The 22,431-nt window shown below is 41.9% G+C and overlaps 1 protein-coding gene across 1 annotated transcript in view; it reads left to right on the top strand.

Annotated features, from left to right (window-relative positions):
• Nucleotides 1-18,794: 18,794 nt before the first annotated feature.
• The window catches only part of ZNF618 (zinc finger protein 618), a 95,742-nt gene continuing 92,105 nt past the window's right edge, over nt 18,795-22,431 (top strand). The window contains exon 1 of the mRNA XM_065418847.1: nt 18,795-19,019. Coding sequence (XP_065274919.1) covers nt 18,854-19,019 — 166 coding nt within the window. The 5' untranslated portion in view covers nt 18,795-18,853. The remainder of the gene's footprint in view (nt 19,020-22,431) is intronic.

Genomic DNA, 22,431 nt, shown 5'->3' with positions numbered 1-22,431 from the left:
GGTTGACTGTATGCTGTGTGAAGAAGTACTTCATTTTGTTAGTTTTAAACCTGCTGCCTATTAATTTCATTGGGTGACCTCTGGTTCTTGTGTTATGTGAAGAAGTATTTCCTTATTCACTTTCTCTACACCATTCATGATTTTATAGACCTTTATCGTATCCCTCATTAGTTGTCTTTTCCAAGCTGAAAAGTCACAGTCTTTTTAAGCTCTTCTCATATGGAAACTGTTCCATACCCCTATTCATTTTTCTTGTCCATCTCTGTACCAATTCTAGTTTTTGTTTGTTTGTTTTGAGATGAGTCAACCAGAACTACATGCAGTATTCAAGGTGGGCCTACCATGGATTTATATAGTGGTATTATGATATTTACTGTCTTTTTATCTATCCCTTTCCTAATAGTTCCTAACATTCTGTTATCTTTGTTGACTGCCGCTGCATATTGAGCAGATGTTTTGAGAGAACTATCCATGATGACTCCGAGATCTCTTTCTTGAGTAGTAACAGCTAATTTAGACGCCATCATTTTGTGGGTATAGTTGGGATTATGTTTTCCAATGTGCATTACTTTGCATTTATCAACAATGAATTTCACCTGCCATTTTCCTGCCCAGTCACCCAGTTTTGTGAGATCCCTTTATGACTCTCTGCAGTGTACTTTGGACTTAACTATCTGGAATAATTTTGTATCATCTGAAAATTTTGCCATCTCGCTGTTTATCCCTTTTTCCAGATCATTTGTGAATATGTTGAAGAGCGCTGGTCCCAGTAAAGATCCCTGGAGGGCACCACTATTTACCTTGCTCCATTCTGAAAGCTGACCATTTATTCCTACCCTTTGTTTCCTGGCTTTTAATGAGTTACTGATCCATGAGAAGACCTTCCCTTTTATCCCATGACTGCTTAGAACTATCAGGATGTTGAAATTAGACAAATTCAGACTGAAAATAAGGTGCAAATTTTTAACAGGGAGAGTAATTAATCATTGAACATTTTATCAAGGGCTGTGGTGCATTCTGTGTCACTGTTAATTTTTAAGTTAAGATTGACTGTTTTTCTAAAAGGTCTGCTCTAGTTCAAAGAGGAATTATTTTGTAGAAGTTCTGTGGCTTGTGTTAGACAGGTCAGATTAGATGATCGTGATGGCCTCTTCTGGCCTTAAAATGTATACATCTTTGAGATCAAATGTCTGGAAGCTGAAGCTAGATAAACTAAAACTAGAAATAAAGTGCTAACTTTCCCTGGACTCCTACATTTCTCACCCCTTTGAGGTCTGAGAGAGAGCGTGTCCTGAGGGACTACATGAGGAAAGGTGGGCACCACGCTTCCAAATCATATTCAAGCTCTCTCCTCTGCAGCATTAAGCAGTGCCTGTGTGAAGTAATGTTGTTCCATGGGCAACACAAAGTGGCTGTGGAGGCCACAGTGGCCAGCCCTAATCATACACACAAGAAGCCTCTTTAATGGTTTACTTCTTTGTGATTTTATATATAATTGTATTTTAGTATTTCATTTAATTCTAGATCCAGGCGTCTTTTATACCCTCACCTCTGTTCTGTCCATTCAGTTTCCTTAGCTGGAGCTTGAGAAGTTGTTTTGCCCCTTTTAAAATTGTGACTAATATATCTAAGTTCCGTCCATCTCAAGGAGTGCATAGCCCTGTCCTCCGATGCCATCTACAGCAGTGGGTCTCAACCGGGGGTATGCAGAGGTCTAACAGGGGGTACATCAACTCATCTAGATGTGTGCCTAGTTTTACAACAGGCTGCATAAACAGCACTAGCAAAGTCAGTACAAACTAAAATTTCATACGGACAATGACTTGTTTATACTTTTCTATATACTACACATTGAAATGTAAGTACAATATTGATATTCCAATGGATTTATTTTATAATTAAAATATAATTATGGTAAAAATGAGAAAGTAAGTAATTTTTCAGTAACAGTGTGCTGTGACACTTATGTATTTTAGGTCTGATTTTGTAAGCAAGTAGTTTTAAGTGAGGTGAACCTTGGGGGTACACAACAAATCAGACTCCTGAAAGGGGGACAGTAGTCTGGAAAGGTTGAGAGCCACTGATCTACAGTGTCCTAGTAACAACCTCTCGCTATCAGCAGCATCTCTTGCTTCCTTTCCATACAGTCGCTGTCCAAGTTGGCAGGCCTGGCATTTCTGATGGATGGTGCCAGTGTTAGGGAGGCATGTATGCCTGCTGTGGCCTCCATTCCACCTGCTCCTCGAATCTTATGTTCCGTTATCATATAGAAGAAGCTACTATCTTTGCGTTCTACAAACCTCTACCTCATTAGTGACCTTGTTTGAGCTGGGCGTTGACCTTGCAGCCCTTTAGCCCAGCGAAACACTCTGCCCGTGCAGGGTCAGGCTTGCCTTTCTGACTGCAGTGCAATGGTTTTCTGCCATTTGGTGTTCGGGCACAGCACATGATCTGCCGTGGAGGACTTGGTGGTATGTCTGTTCCTGCACTGAAGACTAAAGGCCTCACATGGGTGTTAGGTATGTATTCTTCGGTACCCTCACCACCATCAGTCATTTCAGGGAAAGAAACCAGGATGCGCCACATCCAATGTCAGTGAAAAGCTGAAATATCAGTAGTCAGTTAAGGGTCATGCCCCCTCTTCGCACCCACACCCACACCCACTGTCTTCCCAGCTCCTCTTGAGAAGAACGTGAGAGAAACTGACAGTTGAAGGCTGGGTCTCAGCTGATCTCTCTCTCTCTATCCCCTGAGATGCTCAGCAGGATGTGTGCTGTAAAAATCCCTCATTAGATGCCTCTGAATACATATGCAATCACAAATCACTCAGAAGGGAGCGTAGTGCACGTATGCTGCTGTTGCTGTCTTCAGAGAATTACATGACAAATTATTCCTAGCTGGAAGAAATGTCCTTTTATAATTGGGGTTTTTTCTCATTCTTTCATAAGGGAGGAGTGTGTGTATTTTCAAGTAGCTTTTAGTTACTTTCATTATTTATGAGCATGATGCTCCAGATCAGAAAAAGCAAACTGAAAATCCTAGTTTCTTCTGGCTGCAGCAGCTGATGTATCTTATTTGCTTTAAGTCATTGCTGGTTTCAGTTGTCACAGCCAGAAGGATTGCTCTCCAAAGATGCAGTCTGCTGTAGATGGGGCCATGCTTGGGTCTGTGCCCCTTGTGGGAGACCAGGTGGGGAATGAACCATTAGCTTCATCAGGGGTGTAAGCTTTGCAGTGGAGTCTGTGCCCTGTCGTGAGGCCAACGGTCAGCCACTTCCTGCCTGTCCTCCAGTTTGGAGGAGCCCCTTGCGCTGCTGGGGCTGGTCTGCATTGGCTGTGTGGTAATTCCCAGTTTATGCAGCAACTGCAAACTAAAACTTAATTCCTTAAATATTCTGTGGGCCAGGTTCTCTGCTGTGTCCAGTTTGTATGGTTCACAGATTCTCTCCCCAGCCTGGCCCCAGGCCCAGAGCAGCTTGGGGGAGCTCTAGGGACCACCTACCAGCCGGAATGTATTGTGCTTGAACCACTCCCCTCTACCTGCCCCAACACATCCCTTGCATCGGGGACCTCTGCCACCTCTGTGCCTGCTATGGACTCCCCCACACGGGGCATATCTCCAGCAGGGGAGTCGAAGGATGTTTCTGCTCCATTTTTGCAACCCAGGTAGAGCACACCGGGCCAGAATGGGCCAAGAATTGGACCCACAGTCTTTATCTAGTGCCTCTTGACTAGGAAATTAGCCTGTGGAATTGATTGCCATGGGATGATGTGAAGGCCAAAAGTCTAACAGTTAAAAAGAGAACTAGATAAATTCCTAGAGGATAGGTCCATCAATGGCTATTAGCCAAGATGGTCAGGAACAGAATCCCATGCTCCAGATGTCCCTAATCCTCCAAAAGCTGGGACTGGATGACAGAGGACGGATCACTTGAAATTGCCCTATTCTGTTCTCTGAAGCATCTGGCACTAGCCACTGTCAGAGACAGGATACTGGGCTAGATGGACCGTTGATCTGACCTAGTATGGCCTTTCTTATGTTCTTATGAGTAAAGTAATATTAACATGCATTTTTAGAGAAAAATATATTTTATATGCAGTTGCTTTTTATGTAGTTATTGGATTTCTAAATAAAGTAATTAAATAATGGTACATAGTATTAATTACAGAGGAATAAAGGAGAGGTATTAAGACATATGTAATCATTCATTCTTAGAAAAAATAATTTTATGCAATTAGTACAATTCTAAATAAAGTTGATTAAACAAATGCACAAAGGTCATATAATATTAGTGATAGAGACTGAGAATAGTACCATAGAGTTAGTTATATTGTACAGGGTACAGTTATTCTACAACCACTTTTCAAAATGACCAAGAAAGTTTTAATAAAGCAAGAAAGGAAAAAAGGCAGAGAGGAGAAAAGCATCTCACACCACAGACTGTTACTTGCTAAATGCAGAAACCCCTGTCTAGGAGCTTGCCACTAATCACACCTCACTGGCTGAGTCAGTCAGAAGGAACTCTTTAACAATGGTACCTTTTGCAGAATCGCACATCATAGAATATTAAATTGCATCACATTTTCCTGAGTCACTTTGCAGGTTTTTCTAAACCCATGGCTTTGTATAGAAGCATTCACTGTATCATATTAAAATAGAAATTAGGGCTAAAATACCAGCCAAAAGGGGCATGCATGTGAATATTTTTATTAAACTTTTTACAAAACCTGTGTAAATATAGCAATCAGCCTTACTTGGAAATTAGCACCTATTGGCATTAGCTGTAAGGAGGCCTCTTAATCTTAGTAAAGCTTTATCTAAGTGAATAGCCCAGCCAAACAAAACCTGTAAAGAGAGTTTACATGTGTATACCGTTATAAAGTCTGAAGAAAGTTTTCAATTCCATGGGACAGTATACAATCCCCTGTCATTTACAAGGGGCTTTACAATAAAAACCTACATTTTAAAAGAGAAGCCAAGGCTTTATAATTTTTGAAAGCACAGAGATAAGATTGCTGGCATGTGCCGCCCTCTCATCCCCCCACATGCATACTTTTTTGTGTTTTAGCTTTTATGCAAAGTAACACGACCCACCCTTCAACAGAGCATGCATGCAGATTTCATTATCAGACGTTTCACAAAACCTATGTAAATTTAGCAGCTTAGCTTATATCTGTTGAATTCTGAACCAGGAATAAAATCCCCTCTTTCTATATAATTCCTTTACCATTTGTCTTTAAAAAATGGTAGGCAGACCCTAATGAAAAACATATCTAACCTTTATGCCCATTTCCTTTATTCCATTTATACAAAGGAATGTGTTTCTTCATAGGCCTGGTCTACACTACCCCCCAAATTCGAACTAAGGTACGCAACTTCAGCTACGTGAATCGCCGGCAGCGTGCAGGGATCTTTTCCGAGCCCAGCCATGTGGTGGGGGCGGGGAGGCGAACCGTTCCTGCATCCGGGAAGCTTTGAAAGCTAGGTTCCAGAGTGAGCAGGGTAATCTGTGTCTATTCAAGTGACATCATCATAGGATCTAATCACATCAGCCATACCATCAGGGGCTCGTTCACCTGCACATCTACCAATATGATATATGCCATCATGTGCCAGCAATGCCCCTCTGCCATGTACATTGGCCAAACCGGACAGTCTCTACGCAAAAGAATTAATGGACACAAATCTGACATCAGGAATCATAATACTCAAAAACCAGTGGGAGAACACTTTAACCTGTCTGGCCATTCAATGACAGACCTGCGGGTGGCTATCTTACAACAGAAAAACTTCAAAAACAGACTCCAACGAGAGACTGCTGAGCTGGAATTGATATGCAAACTAGATACGATCAATTTAGGATTGAATAAGGACTGAGCCATTACAAACATTGAATCTATCTCCCCTTGTAAGTATTCTCACACTTCTTATCAAACTGTCTGTACTGGGCTATCTTGATTATCACTTCAAACGTTTTTTTTCACTTACTTAATTGGCCTCTCAGAGTTGGTAAGACAACTCCCACCTGTTCATGCTCTCTGTATGTGTGTATATTTATCTCCTCAATATATGTTCCATCCTATATGCATCCGAAGAAGTGGGCTGTAGCCCACGAAAGCTTATGCTCTAATAAATTTGTTAGTCTCTAAGGTGCCACAAGTACTCCTGTTCTTTTTGCGGATACAGACTAACACGGCTGCTACTCTGAAACCTGTGACTATTACGTTTGTTTAAACAGGAGCTGAACCTGCCCCCGTTTCTTTACCCAGTTAATGTTGACTATCCTCTCCAGTTACCAACCACCTTCCCCCCCTTCCAACACACCTTTAAAAATAAAATAAATGAAACTTTGTTCATTAGCACCGTTTTCTTTATTACGGATTTCACGGTAAAATGTTGAAACTGGGACACAGACTGTGGTTGGGAGCGGGTGTAGTGATGGAAAGGACGCTTCTAAACTTGAGGAATGACAGGTTCCTGCTCCTAGAGCGGTCCGCAGTGGTGGACTGGTTGTTTCAACGGAGCCTGCCACCCCTCCTTTTCGGGACTCTGTGTGTGGTGGCTATGTGACTTTGTGGCATCATATAATATATAATAGGCATCATAGAAACTCAGTGGAATGATGACAATCAGTGGGACAGGGTATGACCTGGGTACAAAATATACAGGAGTGACAGAGTAGGTCGTGCTGATGGGGGAGTGATATTATATGTGAAAAAAGCATATAGTCAAATATATTAAAAATCTTAAATGAATCAAACTGTACCATAGAATCTCTATGGATAGAAATTCCTTGCTTGAATAATAAGAATATAGGAGTAGGAATATTTTACCGACCACCTGACCAGGATGGTGATGGTGACTGTGAAATATGCAGGGAGATTAGAGAGGCTATAAAAATAGAAAACAGTAATAATGGGGGATTTCAATTATTCCCATATTCCCATATTGACTGGGAACATGTCACCTCAGGATGGGATACAAAGATAAAGATTGTAGACACTATTAAGACTACTTCTTGGAGCAGCTAGTCCTGGAACCCCTCCTCCCCCCAAGAGGAGAGAGAATTCTTGATTTAGTCCTAAGTGGAGTACAGGATCTGGTCAAAGAGGTAGTATAGCTGAACCGCTTGCTAATAGCAAACATTATATAATTAAATGTAATATCTTTGTGGCGGGTGAAATACCAATGAAGCCCACCACAGTAGCATTTAACTGCAGAAAGGGGAACTACACAAATATAAGAAAGCTAGTTAAATGAAAATTAAAAGGATGGAAAGGTTTTAAAACATGATAATAGAAGCTCAAATGGAATAGTAAGATGATCCAAAAAATGCCATCATGGCCAAAAAACAGAGTAGAAGAGGTAGTTAGAAGCAAAAAATCAACCTTTAAAAATTAGAAGTCAAATCCTACTGAGGAAAGTTAAAAGGAGCATAAACTCTGGCAAGTCAAGTGTAAAAGTATAATCAGGCAGCCCCCCGAAAAATTTGAAGAGCAACTGACAAAAGACTCAAAAACTAACAGCATTTTTTTTTTTAAAGTACGTTAGAAGCAGGGAGCCTGTGAAATAGTCAGCAGGGCCACTGGACGATCAAGGTGCTATAGGAGCACTCAAGAAAAACAAGGCCATTGTGGAGAAGATAAATGAATTCTTTGTATGACTATTCACTGTAGAGGATGTGAGGGAGATTCCCACATCTAAGCTATTCTTTTTAGGTGACAAATCTGAGGAGCTGTCCCAGATTGAGGTGTCAATAGAGGATGTTTTGGAACAAATTGATAAACAGTAATACATCACCAGGACCCAAAGGTATTCACCCAAGAGTTCTGAAGGAACTAAAATATGAAATTGCAGAACTGTGGTATGTAAGCTATTGCTTAAATCAGCCTCTGTACCAGATGACTAGAGTATAGCTAATGTGATGCCAATTTTTTTAAAAGGCTCCAGGAGCGATCCTGGCAATTACAGCCCAGTAAGGGTAATGCGGCATACAACAGAAGACATGCCAAGATCATAGAATCATAGAATATCAGGGTTGGAAGGGACCTCAGGAGGTCATCTAGTCCAACCCCCTGCTCAAAGCAGGACCAATTCCCAACTAAATCATCCCAGCCAGGGCTTTGTCAAGCCGGGCCTTAAAAACCTCCAAGGAAGGAGACTCCACCACCTCCCTAGGTAACGCATTCCAGTGCTTCACCACCCTCCTAGTGAAATAGTGTTTCCTAATATCCAACCTAGACCTCCCCCGCTGCAACTTGAGACCATTGCTCCTTGTTCTGTCAGATGCTTTAAATGGATACTCTTCTCATCCCTTCAAGACCTGGACTTCGCAGATGATCTCACTCTCCTATCACATACCCAACACCATATACAAGAAAAAACAACTTGACTCAATGCATTCAGCCAGCAAAATGGACTGAAAATCAACCGCAATAAGACAGATATCATGAACTTTAATATTGCCTCACCATCACCAGTATGGATAGAGGATCATGTTCTCACCAGTGTAGAAACATTCTCATACTTGGGCAGCACCATCAGCCAGGACGGTGGAACAAGCCAGGACATCCGGAACAAAATCGGTAAAGCCAGGAACACCTTCAGTAGCTTAAATACAGTCTGGAAATCATCAAAATACAACACCAAAACCAAACTCAAGATTTATCAGAGCTGCGTACTTTCAACACTACTTTATAGTGCAGGATGCTGGGGAATGAGAAAGTCTGACATGACCAAACTGTCTTCATTCCATAAAACCTGCCTCAGAAAAATCCTCCGTATCTTTTGGCCCAGGACAATCTCAAACCAAGATCTGTTGACACAGTACAGCCAAGAGGATCTGAGCACCATCATTGCCAGGAGGTGTTGGAGATGGATCGGTCATGTGCTTCGGATGGAAACTGATTCCATCACCAGAGTAGCAATAAGATGAAAACCTGAAGGCAAGCGAAAACAAGGCTGCCCGAAAACAACATGGCGAAGAGCTGTGGAAGCTGAGCTGAAAAACCTGGGGCACAGCTGGGGAACCATTGAAAGACTTGCCAGAAACAGACAGGAGTGGAGGAGCTTCGTCACTGCCCTAGAAGCCAGAGGCGTAATAGAAACATGATGATGATGATGATGATGAAGGCTAACTTCAGTACTAGTCAGATTGTTTCCAACTACAGTAAAGAAGAGAATTATCAGATACATAGATGAACACAGTTTGTTGGGGAAGAGTCAACATGGTTTTTGTAAATGGAAATCATGCCTCACCAATCTATTAGAATTCTTGGAAGGGGTCAACAAGCATGTGGGCAAGGGTGATCCAGTGAACACAGTGTACTTGGACTTTCCGAAAGCGTTTGACAAGGTCCCTCACCAAAGGCTCCTAAGCAAAGTAAGCAGTCATGGGATAAGAGAGAAGGTCCTCTCCTGGATCAGTAACTCGTTCAAAGACAGGAAACAAAGGGTAGGAGTAAATGGTTCGTTTTCAGAATGGAGAGAGGTAAATAGTGGTGTCCCCCAGGATCTGTAATGGGACCAGTGCTCTTCAACATATTCATAAATGATCTGGAAAAAGGGGGAACAGTAAGGTGGCAAAGTTTGCAGATGATACACAATTATTCAAGATAGTTAAGTCCAAGAAGACTGCAAAGAGTTGCAAAGGGATCTCACAAAACTGGGTGACTGGGCAAGAAAAGTGCAGATGAAATGCAATGTTGGTAAGTGCAAAATAATGCATAGTGGAAAACATGATCCCAACTATACATACAAAATGATGGGGTCTAAATTAGCTGTTACTACTCAAGAAAGAGATCTTAGAGTCTTCATGGATAGTTCTCTGAAAACATCCTCTCAATGTGCAGTGTCAGTCAACAAAGCTAACAGAATCTTAGTAACCATTAGGAAAGGGATAAATAATAAGACAGTAAATATCATAATGCCACTGTATAAATCCGTGGTATGCCCACATCTTGAATACTGCGTGCGGTTCTGGTTGCCCATCTCAAAAAAGATCTATTAGAATTCGAAAAGGTATGGAGAAGGGCCACAAAAATTATTAAAGGTGTGGAATAGCTTCTGTATGAGGAGAAATTAATAAGACAGGGACTTTTCAGGTTGGAAAAGAGACAGCTAAGGGGTGGATATGATACAGGTCTATAGAATCATCAATGGCGCAAAGAAAGTGAAGAAGGAAGTATTATTTACCCCTTTGCATAACACAAGAACTAGGGGTCACCTAATAAAATTAATAGGCAGCAGGCTTAAAACAACCAAAATGAAGTACCTCTTCACACAATGAGCCATCAACCAATGGAACTCATTGCCAGGGGATGTTGTTTCAAAATTATAATGGGTTTCAAAAAAGAATTAGATAAATTCATGGATAATAGGCCCCTCCCTCAATGGCTATTAGGCAAAATGGTCAGGAATGCAACTCCATGCTCTTGGTTTCCCCTAACCTCTAACTGCCATAAACTGGGAGTGGATGACGGGATGGATCACTCAATGATTACCTGTCCGGTTGATTCCCTCTGAAGCACCTGGCAATGGTAACTGTCAGAAGACAGGGATCCTGATCTAGCTGGACCATTGGTCTGACCCATTATGGCTGTTTTTATGTATGTTCTTATGTAATGATGGGGGGGGGGGGGCAAAGCCATTGACTACTTACTCTGTGCTGACACACCAGTAAAAAACTTCAATCCCAAGTTTCTTTTCTTTTTGACTGATAAAAAAGCCGTGTCTCATAATCAAAATGTGTCAACGTCTTTACTTTTAGCCATACGATATGGCCTCATCTGCAGAACAATTACTTTTTTTGCATGTAATTTACCATCACATTGACACAACCCCAAAGAATTAATTTTCCTGCACTTCTTTAAAACTGTACATTGTGTAGTGCCTTTAAAATGGTAACCTCTGGCACAATCCTCTGTCCTGGCCCCACCTCTCATAAACATTTTGGTTTTGTCATAGCCAAAGAGGAAGAGGTCTAATGAAATAAAAATTACATTACAATGTTTAAAATATATACTGTCCCAACCTTTAACTAGTAATGTTAGCTTGTTTTTCACGTTTTGCCTAAATGAATTGTCCAATTATACTAAAAAACCCAACCAAACAACAACTTTTCTAAAGGCAGCATTTAGAGATGGGACATAGGCCTCTTAATAGGCTTATCACTTGTAAATTGCAAAGAAAGTTTTAGATTTCAGGTTGCAATACAGGTTGAGGTTTTTTTTACAATACAAATACAATTTTAAAAGGCATGAACGTCAGAGACAATGAGGTAGCCTCTGACACTGTTATCTGAAGAAACAGCCCCCAGCTTAGACACTGTCCTCTTCCTTTCCTGACATTATTTTTAATCTAAAGCTCACTCCTTCTCCATATTCTTCTCCTAAACATTCTGCTTTTAATCACATCCAATGAAGTTTTAAAAAAGAACTATCCAAAACTTTGAAAAGTTTAATATGAATACCAGGGCCTGGGGATTAGAGAGCTTGCCTGGATTTTAGGGGAGCATTGATAACTGACTGAAATCTTTATTTAGTTAAACAGTTTTGTGTCAATTCTTGGTTAGTTGTCATGCTTTAGCATGGGCAAGCATTTGTCATACAGAAATTCTAGCCGACGTCATGAGGCATTATTTACCCCACCATTTTGCCAGTCTTCCTAATTGCTTTTACAATGGACTATCAGAAAAAGTAAATAAATAACATTAACAAAATGTGGATTATATACTTGGTGATATTTTGTAGCAGCACCTGCAAAGCAACAATTAAATGTTTTGGTTTTGTTTCTCATCTATTCAGGGGTCCCTAAAGAATTATTGTTTCTGTTTTTGTAACAGTTTACATTTTATTTTTACACAAGCTGTAACCCTTGATACTTCACAGCGTTAACTACTACAGGGTTAGTAGAGGAGAGACCGGAGAAATTACTGAAAACAGTGAAGGTTAAGGGGTGACTTGATTACAGTCTGTAAGTACCTACATGGGGAACATATCTTTAATAATGAGCTTTCTAGTAGAGAAAGGTTTAACACAAGCCAGTGGCTGGAAGTTAAAACTAGACAAATTCAGACTGGAAATAAAGTGTAAATTTTCAACAGTGAGAGTAATTAACCACTGGAACACTTTATCAAGGATTGTGGTGGATTCTCCCATCACTGACAATTTTTAAATCAAGGCTTGATGTTTTTCTAACAGATCTGCTCTAGGGATGATTGTGGGGCAGGTCTCTGTCCTATGTGATACAGGAGATCAGGCTAGATGATCACAAGATCCCTTCTGGCCTTGGAATCTATGCACAGAGTTCCTTGCATTCATCCTCAAATTCCAGTCTAAAGTGATTTCTAAATCACACAGGCATTTTTGACTGTGTGTGTGTGTGTGAGTGAGAGAGACAGAGAGAGAGAGAGAGAAATATGTACTTCTTTCACCATAGAAATCCGGCCACATTGTGGTTGGTCTTTAATGCTTAACAGTGTAAGCACCAACCATACCTCAGCCTAGAGTTTCCTGCCCTGGGGGGAGCCACCCCAGAGAGTGTGAGGGTAATTTGTTTGTCATGGTCAACCGGTCTCTCAGATGTAGTTCACATCAAGAGTGCTAAATATTATTAGAAATTGGACTGAGTCTGTCAACTCATGTAATAGGTGCTATCATAATAGACAATAGTTGAGGCAAACATATGACTATCAGATGGTAATTACTTTATCACTACGAAGAAGGCAGAGTTGAACCGGAGACCTTCAAGGAAAGTCCGTGTCTCGCATTTCCCAAATCATCCAGTATCTGTGTATTATATTCTTAAGATAAATGTGTCATGTAGACATGGAAGCCTTTCTTTCTAAACATGTATTGATTGGAAATGAAGATGGTGACACTATGTGTGTGTGTGTGAGAGAGAGAGAGAGAGAGAGAGGGGATTGAATTGAAATAGATATGTGTAACTGTGGCTTAGTGAGGTGTGGATTCGGCCCGAGTAACATACAAGGACAGCTTGCCTCAGGCTATTTCTACATTTATGGCCCTGTGTAGAGTGCAAACGCTGCACGCTGCCCTGCCATGTGTATAAATAGCAGCGCAGGTTGTGCGGCACTGCTTAGGTGAGTAAAGTAAAGACACGCCAGAACCTCCCACATCTACACTGTTGTTTTTCGCAGTGCAATGCTGTGAAGAGCTGCTGTGACAGGCTCCGGCAGTGGGGAAAGGTTCTGGCAGTGGGGAAGCAGTGGAAAAAGGCTATGGCAGCTCCCTGCTGCTGGAGCCTTTCTCTACTGCCTCTCCCTTGCCAGAGCCTTTCACTGCCATGTGGACGTAGCCTGCTTTTTGCTGTGGTATGTGACTACACCGCAAGTGTGGACAAGGCCTACCATGTGAAATTGACTGATGGCTGGAAAGTCACTTTAAGTGAGATATTAAATTATAGGAATATTGTAGGAAGTGAATTTTTAAAAGAACTCAAAAAGCAGTTATGAAAAAGTAGTTGCTGTAAAACTTCTTGACTGAATTCTCTGTGTATATGAAATCGTATGTGGTAATAATATGTGACTGCTGTAGATTCACAATAGAATGGAAACAAAACACACGGTTTCTCCAACTTAAAATGTTTGTGCATCGGTGAGTGTTGTTTCTTGCATTTAGGAGTCCTGTAGTCTGGTTGAATGGGCTTTTTTACTGCAAAAATAAACTCTGACCTGTGCAGTACAGAATTGAGACTTGTCAACTTTTTAAAGCTGTGAAAGTCAAGAGTGCAGAAGCAGGAAGTGTGGTCAGGAGAAAAAAATCTAACTAGTCAGTCCCCAGGATGCTGCCACAGATTAAGTAGTTGTTGTTTTATGTAATGAGTAATGCATGCTAATCTTAAAAACAAAAACAAAAAAACCCCAGTGAAAACAGTGTATTGGTTGTGGCCAAAAGAGAACTCATTTGCTATTGCTTTATTTTCATCTAAATGCATCCCATGGTTTTTGCCCAGTTGTTGAGATACTAGAACAAATCCAATAAAAGTAGAAATGCTAAGGCCTGCTCCTCTTTTCTATCTGAGATACCGAGGGATACATCCTGTGACCTGTGTTGTACCTGCAGCGTCGTCCTTTCACTCACAACAAGAATTTGTTGAGTGTCTAGGAGATGAAATGGAATGAGTTGTGTGGCTTGAATATCAAATAGGGCCATGTGGCCAGTCACCAGACTATCGTTCTGAGTTTGATGCAGATCTGAAATAAGGTTTTGCAGGCCCAGGGCAGGATAATTTCTTGTGTGAGCATCAAGAGATATATAGGAAGGGGGTTAGCTGTTTATTAAATCTATGGGAGGCTGATCTTTCTGTTAAACTGGAGCCCCTTGGTAGTTACAGAACTGATGCTTTAAATAAGTATGTGTTAGTGTTTGGGGGATTAGGGGCAGGTAGTGGAATAATGTTGATTTTAGTTGATGGTTGTAGGTTGGTCTTTCCCAAGCAAGGTCAGGCAAGAGCCAGTCTGCCTGTTCTCTGGAAATTATCCTCTTAGTAGGGGTGGATAAAAAATGGCTATGAGCATGAAGAGATAAGGTACTGGGGGCCTGAACAAGTGTTTCTGATTCAGGCATTCATAGATCAAGAGACTTTAAGGCCGGAAGGGACCAGTAGATCATCTTGGTCTCACCTTCTGTATATCACAGCCTGTTACATTTCACCCAGTTATCTGTGTATTGAGCCCAATAACTTGTATTAGACTAAAGCATCTTCCAGAAAGGCAGCAAGAGATGGAAAATCTGCCCCTTCCCTTGGGAGTTTGTTCCAATGGTAAATCCCCTTCACTGTTAAAACTTTGTGTCTAATTTGAATTTGTCTGGTTTCAGCTCCCAGCCATAGATTCTTGTTCTGCCTTTCTCTGCTAGTTTAAAGAGTCCTTTGGACCCCATGAAGGCACTCACATACTTGTAAGCAAGGCACCTCTCAGTCTTCGTTTTGATTAACTAAATGGATTGAGCTCTTCTTAAGCCTCTTACTGGAAGGTATTTTCTCCTGCCATCAAATCATTTATGTGGCTCTTCTCTGTACCCTCCAGTTTTTCAACATCCTCTTTAAAATGTGGACAGCTGGACTGGACAGTGTATTCCAGTGTCAGTCTCACCAATGCCATATACAGAGGTAAAATCACCTCCCTAATTTTCCTCACTACTCTCCTGTTCATACATCCAAGGATCGCATTAACCCTTTTTGCCACAGCATCACACTGGGAGCAGATGTTGTCCACTATGACCCCTAAATCCTTTTTGGAGTTACTGTTCTCCAGGACAGTCCCCCATTCTGTAGGTGTCATGGGGACCACTCACTGCTCCAGTGCCTCCTCCTGGCAGCTCTGGGGATTAGCTCCTTCCAGGTGCTGAGCCCTCCTCTGGTAGTCTCTCCACCCGTTATCCTTTCTCACCCTGTGGCCCCTCTCGTTCCAGGAACTTCAGCTTCCTCTTCATGACTTGGCCCTCAAGCCAGGTGACTGTAGTCCTCCCTCTCCAAGGTATCAAATTCTTTCAGGGCCTACTGTTCTAGGCAGTCCACTCTCCACTGCGTGGTCTGTGGCACTTCCCCAGTGGCTGGTAAGGGAACCCAGTTCTGCTCTCTATTCCAACTTCCGGCTCTCCCCCTCTCTGGGTTTGCCAGCCCCCAACTCCCTCCTCCCAGGGAATAACTATAGGCTCCTTGCTTCCAACACGCCTCCCTTTTCCCAGGGAGTGACTGCAGCCTACTTCCCTGCAGCCTCCAGCTGCTCTCAGCTCCTGGGCTTTATATGGGCCCCTCCTGTTCCCATCCAACTGAGCCTCATTTAATCAATCCCTGCTCCCTGGCTCCTCCTCCAAGTGCAGCCTGGGCAGTCAATTCGCCCAGCTAGCCACCTTAACCCCTTCAGCCCTTGGGTGGGGTGGACACCCCATCATAGCAGGTATGGCCTATATTCCTTGTTCCTAGAAGGTATGGCCTTTCATTTGGCTGTATTAAGATGCATTTTTAATGGGCTCAGTTTACCAAGTGATCCAGACTGATCTATATGACTTAGCACTCCAGTAATCTTTGTGTCATTCAAAAACTTTATCAGCAGTGCTTTTATATTTACTTCAAGATCAGTGATGAAAAACTGAATAGCGTCAGGCCAAGAATCATTCCCTGTGGAACCCCACTAGAAACATCCCCATTCGATGATAATTCCCATTGGCATCTGCTTTTGGGGATCTGTGAGTTAGTCAAGTTCTTAATCCATCTAACATGTGCTTTATTGATAGTTTTCAGAGTAGCAGCCGTGTTAGTCTGTATCCGCAAAAAGAACAGGAGTACTTGTGGCACCTTAGAGACTAACAAATTTGGCTGTATTATGTATTATTATGTATTATGCTCTAATAAATTTGTTAGTCTCTAAGGTGCCACAAGTACTCCTGTTATTTTATTGATAGTGTGTAAGTTTTTGAATCATGGTGTTGTGTGGTACTAGCTCATGGCTTACGGAGGTCCAAGCTGCACAGTTGCCTTTATCAACCATGTAATCTCATCAAATAATGAAATTAATTTTGTTTGACAACATCTATTTTCCATAAAACCATGTTGTCTGGTACTAATTATATTTCTATCTGTTAATTCTTTATCAATTGAATCCCATATCAGCGTTGCCATTATTTTGCCTGGGATTGATGTCAGGTAACCAACCTACAGTTATCCAGGTCATCCAGCTTTCCTTTTTTGAACATTGGCACAGCATTAGCACTCTTCAGTCTTCTGGAATTTCCCTGGTAGTAAAAAAAATTATTAAAAATGAGCATCAGTGGGCCAGAGGTCTTTTTACCAATTCTTTTAGGACTCCTGAGTGCCTGTTATCCAGATCTGCTGATTTTAAAACATTTATCCCTTGTAAATTATATTTAACATTCTCCGTGGTTAATAATGGACTGGAAAGCACTTCATTATCCTCATGTGATATAAGTACATCATCCTGCTTCTTCCCAAATACACAACAGAAATATTTATTGAGTACTTCTGCTTCTTCTGTATTATTGTTAACAATTATCCCATCTCCATCTAGAAATGCACCTATACTATTGCTAGGATTTCTTTTGTTCCTAATATAGTTAAAACAGACAAACAAAAAATCAAAAAGACTCCTTCACATTGTCCTTAGCCCTTCCAGCATGGAATTTTCCCTGATGTCCTTAGCTTCCCTTATTAGTTTTCCATATTTTATAACTTTTAATTTAGATTAATTGCTACCTATTTCCCCTGTTTCCCATTTGTTATATGTTACTTTTTTATTTCTAATTGCTGCCTTCACTTTGCCACTGAACCAGGATAGGCTTTTAGCCAAAGTTGTCCTCTTTCCCGAGTGTGAAATCAGGGCTTTTGGGACGTCTAATAAATTCTTCTGAAAGAACTCCTTATTTTCATTGAAATTTTTCTGTGTAAATTCATCTTTTATCAGTTATAAAAGCTCTGAATGATTTTCAAGAAAACTTGGGTAGATGGGGGGCCTCTATTGGGGGTCTCAGGAATAATTTTCCTTTCTGTTTGGAGGCTACTAATTATACATTTCATTTTTTAATGACAATGAGGGGGTGAGAATGTCTGATGTCTGGCAGCCCCGCTGTGACTGACCCATTTGAAAGAGCAACTCCATATCTGTGTAGGAGGACGTTCAGTAATTGTTACAGAAGATTGTTCTCATTGTTCATTTACTCCTCTCCTTTTCATCCCCTCACTACTGTCCCCTGTGCAATTTTTCTTTCAATTATAGCAGTGATATCCTGATCAGTTGCCTCCTTTGGGTTGCACCACATACTATCTTTTCACCTGATATTATAAAATAGTATATGATTAGTTTTACAGTATATTTATTAGTACTTTGGTGATATCTTCATTTAAATATCCAAAGCAATCAGGTTTCCTCCTCTTCCACTATTTCAGGTCTAATAGATCTCTGCAGTAGCATATCTTAACCTGATATTCATCCTAAGTTTTCTATTACTTAATTTCATCCATTACTCCTAGTTATAATAGCACGTTAAACTGTTTGGCAATTTTTCTGTCTCCTTGGTGTTTCCATTGTCTAAATACTTTACAGACTTTTAGCATGTCTGCTACTCCATAGCCTTTGGTCAGCTAAGCTACTGTATATATATTTAGCTCTTTTAGTCTGTCCTTGTACATTGATCCTGCAATCTTCCACATTATATGTGTTCATCTTTGAATTTCCTCCAGTTTGTTTATACCCAGTGCTGGTGACAAGGTGCCCAAGACTGGACATATGAGTGGATTCAGGAGAGTCAAATAAAGGGACTGCATTCTGATGATTCCTCTGTCTGTGAAACCCCAAACTGCTCATTTTCTTTTGCTGCCATATCACATTACCAGAGTAGAATGAATTTGCTGCCCATTATCAGCTGTAGATCTCGGTCAGATTTTTGTTTTCCAGGTTTCTCCCTTCTGGTAAGTATCTGTGCTTTTAAAAAGACTGTTTTCCTGCAAGATAGTATTAGCTTTGTTTTTCCAAAGTGGAATCTCATTTTCTCTCATGAGTCAGTTTGTTGATGCTATTTAAGGTTGTTTTCATTACTAATAAATAGTTTTATTACTTTTGTAAGTACTTAAAATTTTATCACTCATTTATCACAGACACATACAAACATACACAGTAATCTTAAATAAACCATAGTAAACAGAAGTATCTTTATTTTGGTGTCAGTAACTAAAAGTTGAGCTAGAAAATAAGAATTCTTATTTTTTCCTCTTCCCCGCACCCAGGGAGCACTTGAAGAGGAGCCCGAAGAGCCCGAAAGCAGAGGGCTCTGATTCTGTGACATCTCAGTCCTCGCCGAGTGAAGAGCCTGGAACAATGACGGAGGTGAAGGTGAAAACAGAGATACCAGATGACTATATTCAAGAGGTGATCTGGCAGGATGACACCAAAGATTCCAAGAAAAACATAAAGGATGGGCCAGGAGATGTGCCAGCAGAAATCTGTGTGGTGATTGGAGGGGTCCGCAACCAGCAGACACTTGGTAAGCTACTGGCTAACCGGTCTGTTGGTGATTGGTTCCTGGTTTCCCAGTATGAGTCTTGTCAAGTGTGGGGAGAGCAGAGAACCTCTGGAAAGGAAGTTGCTGAATGCTCAGCTCTACCCAGTAGCACTAAGCTGAACTTTTAAAGCTGAATCTACATCCAGGCAGAAGATTATTCAATCCCTCTCTCTTTATTATTAGTGTTTATTTGTATTACAGTCATGCCTAAAGACCCAAGCAAGATCAGGGTCTCTCTGAGTTAGGTGCCATATACACACCCCCACACGCTCCCTCTTTCTGTCTCTCTCTCTGCCCTGAAGGATTTACAATCTAAATAGACAAAAGAAAGGAAGGAAGAATTATTATCCTCGCTTTACAGATGGGGCCCTGAGGTTCAGAGAGATTAAATGACTTGTGCAGCAGCACACAAGACATCGGTGGCAAAGTCAGGAGTTGAACCCAAATCTCTGGAATGGAGCTGGTCAAAAAATAGGGGGCGGGATCCCCAGAGAAAATTTTATCAAAAACCCCAAACTCTTTGGCTGGAAACTGAAAACTTGGGATTTCAGCTGAAATGTTTTGTTTTCAGCAGTTGTGGGCTGACAACATTGGCCAAAAAGTGCCAAACGCTGAAATATTTTTGGTTTTCTGACCAAAAAAAATTGAATTTTTTGAGGGAAGCAGACACTTTCCATGAAAAGTTTAATTGAGATAAAAACCAAATTTTCAGTTAGAAAAGTTTTGGAAAATTTTTAACCACCTCCTAAGGCAAGTGCCTTGAACCACAAGACCATCCTTCATCTTTCTCCTTATAAGTATTCCAGAGAGAGGGCATTTTTGCAAGCTACTGAAAGAGGGAGACAGCTGCTTTCAACAGTGACTCCTCCACCAACTCTAAATGGAAGGGCTTCTACCAGCAGCTTAACAAGGCTGAGCTCCAAGAACAGTTGCTGAAACAAGAATAAGTCTCATGTGACAGGAAGAGGAAGGAGTTAGACCATGGGGAAAGCAATTTATTAGCTTTAGGGACTGGGAAGGAAACTAGTATGAGTTGCCTGGAGTTACCATAGTTTATTTGTGGTTAGTATTAATGTTTCGTCTGCCCCAGTGGTTTTAGGCTCATGATCATAACCCCAGCTGCTGCAGAGAGAACCCCTAGAACTTGTCATTAGCCAGGGGCTGGTCCAGGGTGTTGGATTTTTCTGATCCTCTGACACCGTGTTTGCCATTCACTCCCCAGCTAGAACAGCTATTACAAAAGGCACTTCTCTTCTCTCCTTTCAGGTTGGAAGTACCAGCAGCCCATGGGACCTAACTGGCGCCTGGCTGCTGACCCTCCACAGCCTAAAAAGGGAAAACTGCTGTTTAAATAGGGGAAAGAAAGGGTGAAGAGAGACACAGCAGGCCTGTTTGATCCCATAATTAGATCTACCTTAATATTGATGTAATTTGGTGGAAAATATATTCAGAATTGTAAGGGGCAGAGAGACCCCACAATTCCCTGCTCCCTGCTGGTGAAGAGGAGCACCAAGTGGGGTGCACCACTGACAGGGCCAGAGCTCCACAGGCCTGTCCTGGAAGGAGAGCTGGTGATCAGGTGTCCCAAGGGTCCTCTGTCACAGCAGGTACCAGTGCTTTGGCAGTGCCCCCCCGCCCTGCCCCAAAGGGGCTATGACTCCAGAAGCCAGAGGTCTGTAGAGTATCCTCCAAAGAACTGTGCATGAGCTCCCCCTGCTGGCTCCGTGTCCGCAGGCAGCTCACAAATACTGTTCCCGCAGAGCTGTGGTTCCTAGGTAACCCTGACAAATACTAGTGTCGAAACTGAGAACTCGACGGAAGGCAGCCATGTTGGCATCTACTGAATTTGGAAATGCATCAGAATGCCATGTCGGCCGAGGGCAGGATAACCCTCGGGGATGATGCGTGTTACCGGTAGGGGGAGGTTATGTTGTGGGAGGGGAAAGAGGTGCTAATATCAGGTTTGAAGCCATAAGGCATGAACTAAAAAATGAATGGGGAAAATTCTCCTAGCCAGCAGTGCCCCTTTAAATCAATTGTGCATCATATTTTTTTATTTTATACCCTAGTTGCTAGTTTTCTTTAAAGCCAACTGGATCCTCAGGCTGGTTCCATTGTGCAGAGCCCTGCGAGTGTATCCATGCATTGGGCCCCTGTTCGTTTGGGAGGTGGCACACGGACTGGCGCTGAATAACTTTTCTGTTTGGCCCCCAAGTACTGCACTCTGAGTGAACTGACGTGCCCCAATAACTGTTTCTTGTGGTTTTTCAAACTGGTTCCCACTCAGTGCTTGTGCCCCCACTCACCTTCACTGCCCTACAAAAAACACAAACCGGCCATAGTGCAAACATCATCTCTGCAACGTGGGCAATTGTTGCCTTGCAGGCGGCATTTTGCGCTGTTCTTTGTTTGGGGTTAGCAAAGCTTGGACAGCTCTGTAAGGACAGGCTGCTTGTTGTCTGCAGCTGCATGAGTTCTCCATGAGATTTGCCTTCTGAAAACTTTACTGTGAATTGACCCAGTTGCCCATTGTTTCAATTGCTTCAGCAGTGAAGGCAAACGGGGGCGGGGTTTTACTTCTCTTCATCAGAGGAATTGAGACGCGAGGTGTTTAAAGTGGTAATTTTATATGGGGTACAATAGTAAAGGAAGAATTGATGAGAGGGAAGGTAACAGATCCCCTCCACATTCTATAATGTGCCATTACCAGCCCCACAGAGTATCACTTTTCATATTGTGCGAGTGTTGTTGTCAGGTAAATAGGAACTGGATTGTCCACATCAGGTCTGCTCTACGTCCCTCGGCAACAGTGACCCTGAGGGTTGCAAAGCATATGAAGGTTCCACAGTGACAAGGAGCTTTCTTCACCAGACAGAGCTATGACTCCAGGGGTCAGTTTGAAATCTGGACCAGGCGGCTTTACTCCTTGTCTGAGATAGATGTTGCCCCTCAGCTTGCCCTGTTGCTTGCCCTCAGCCAGGATGTACTCTTGCTGTTACGGTTAGGCCTGCATTGTTTCAGATCAGTCATTCCCAATCCTCTTATTCAGCTACCTGTCTCCAGAAATCTGGACTGCTCCAAACTCTCTTCTCACTGGCTTTGGAGCAGCCCAGACTCCATGTTAGAGTGAATACAACTAAATAGGGTTCAAGCAGTGGTGGTGCCCGGAGTATTAGTCCCTCAAGCTTGATGTACAAGCGCTGGTCCATCTCTGATTAATGACCACTGGGTTAGAGCACTTGCTCATCTGCTCTTGGGCATTGTGTCACAGCTCAGGCATCACAAGCAAGTAGAGTTTACAGAACAATTGGCAGTAACTTTGGGACCTGATCAATGGCTGAATGACAAAATTCTGACAACCCAAATCCCTCTGTTCTCTAAATCTTGACAGACC

The sequence above is a fragment of the Emys orbicularis genome, chromosome 18 (assembly GCF_028017835.1).
Source record: "Emys orbicularis isolate rEmyOrb1 chromosome 18, rEmyOrb1.hap1, whole genome shotgun sequence".
Lineage (NCBI taxonomy): Eukaryota > Metazoa > Chordata > Testudines > Emydidae > Emys > Emys orbicularis.
Note: the sequence above shows the minus strand (reverse complement) of the source record. Positions and strands in the feature narration are given on the sequence as shown.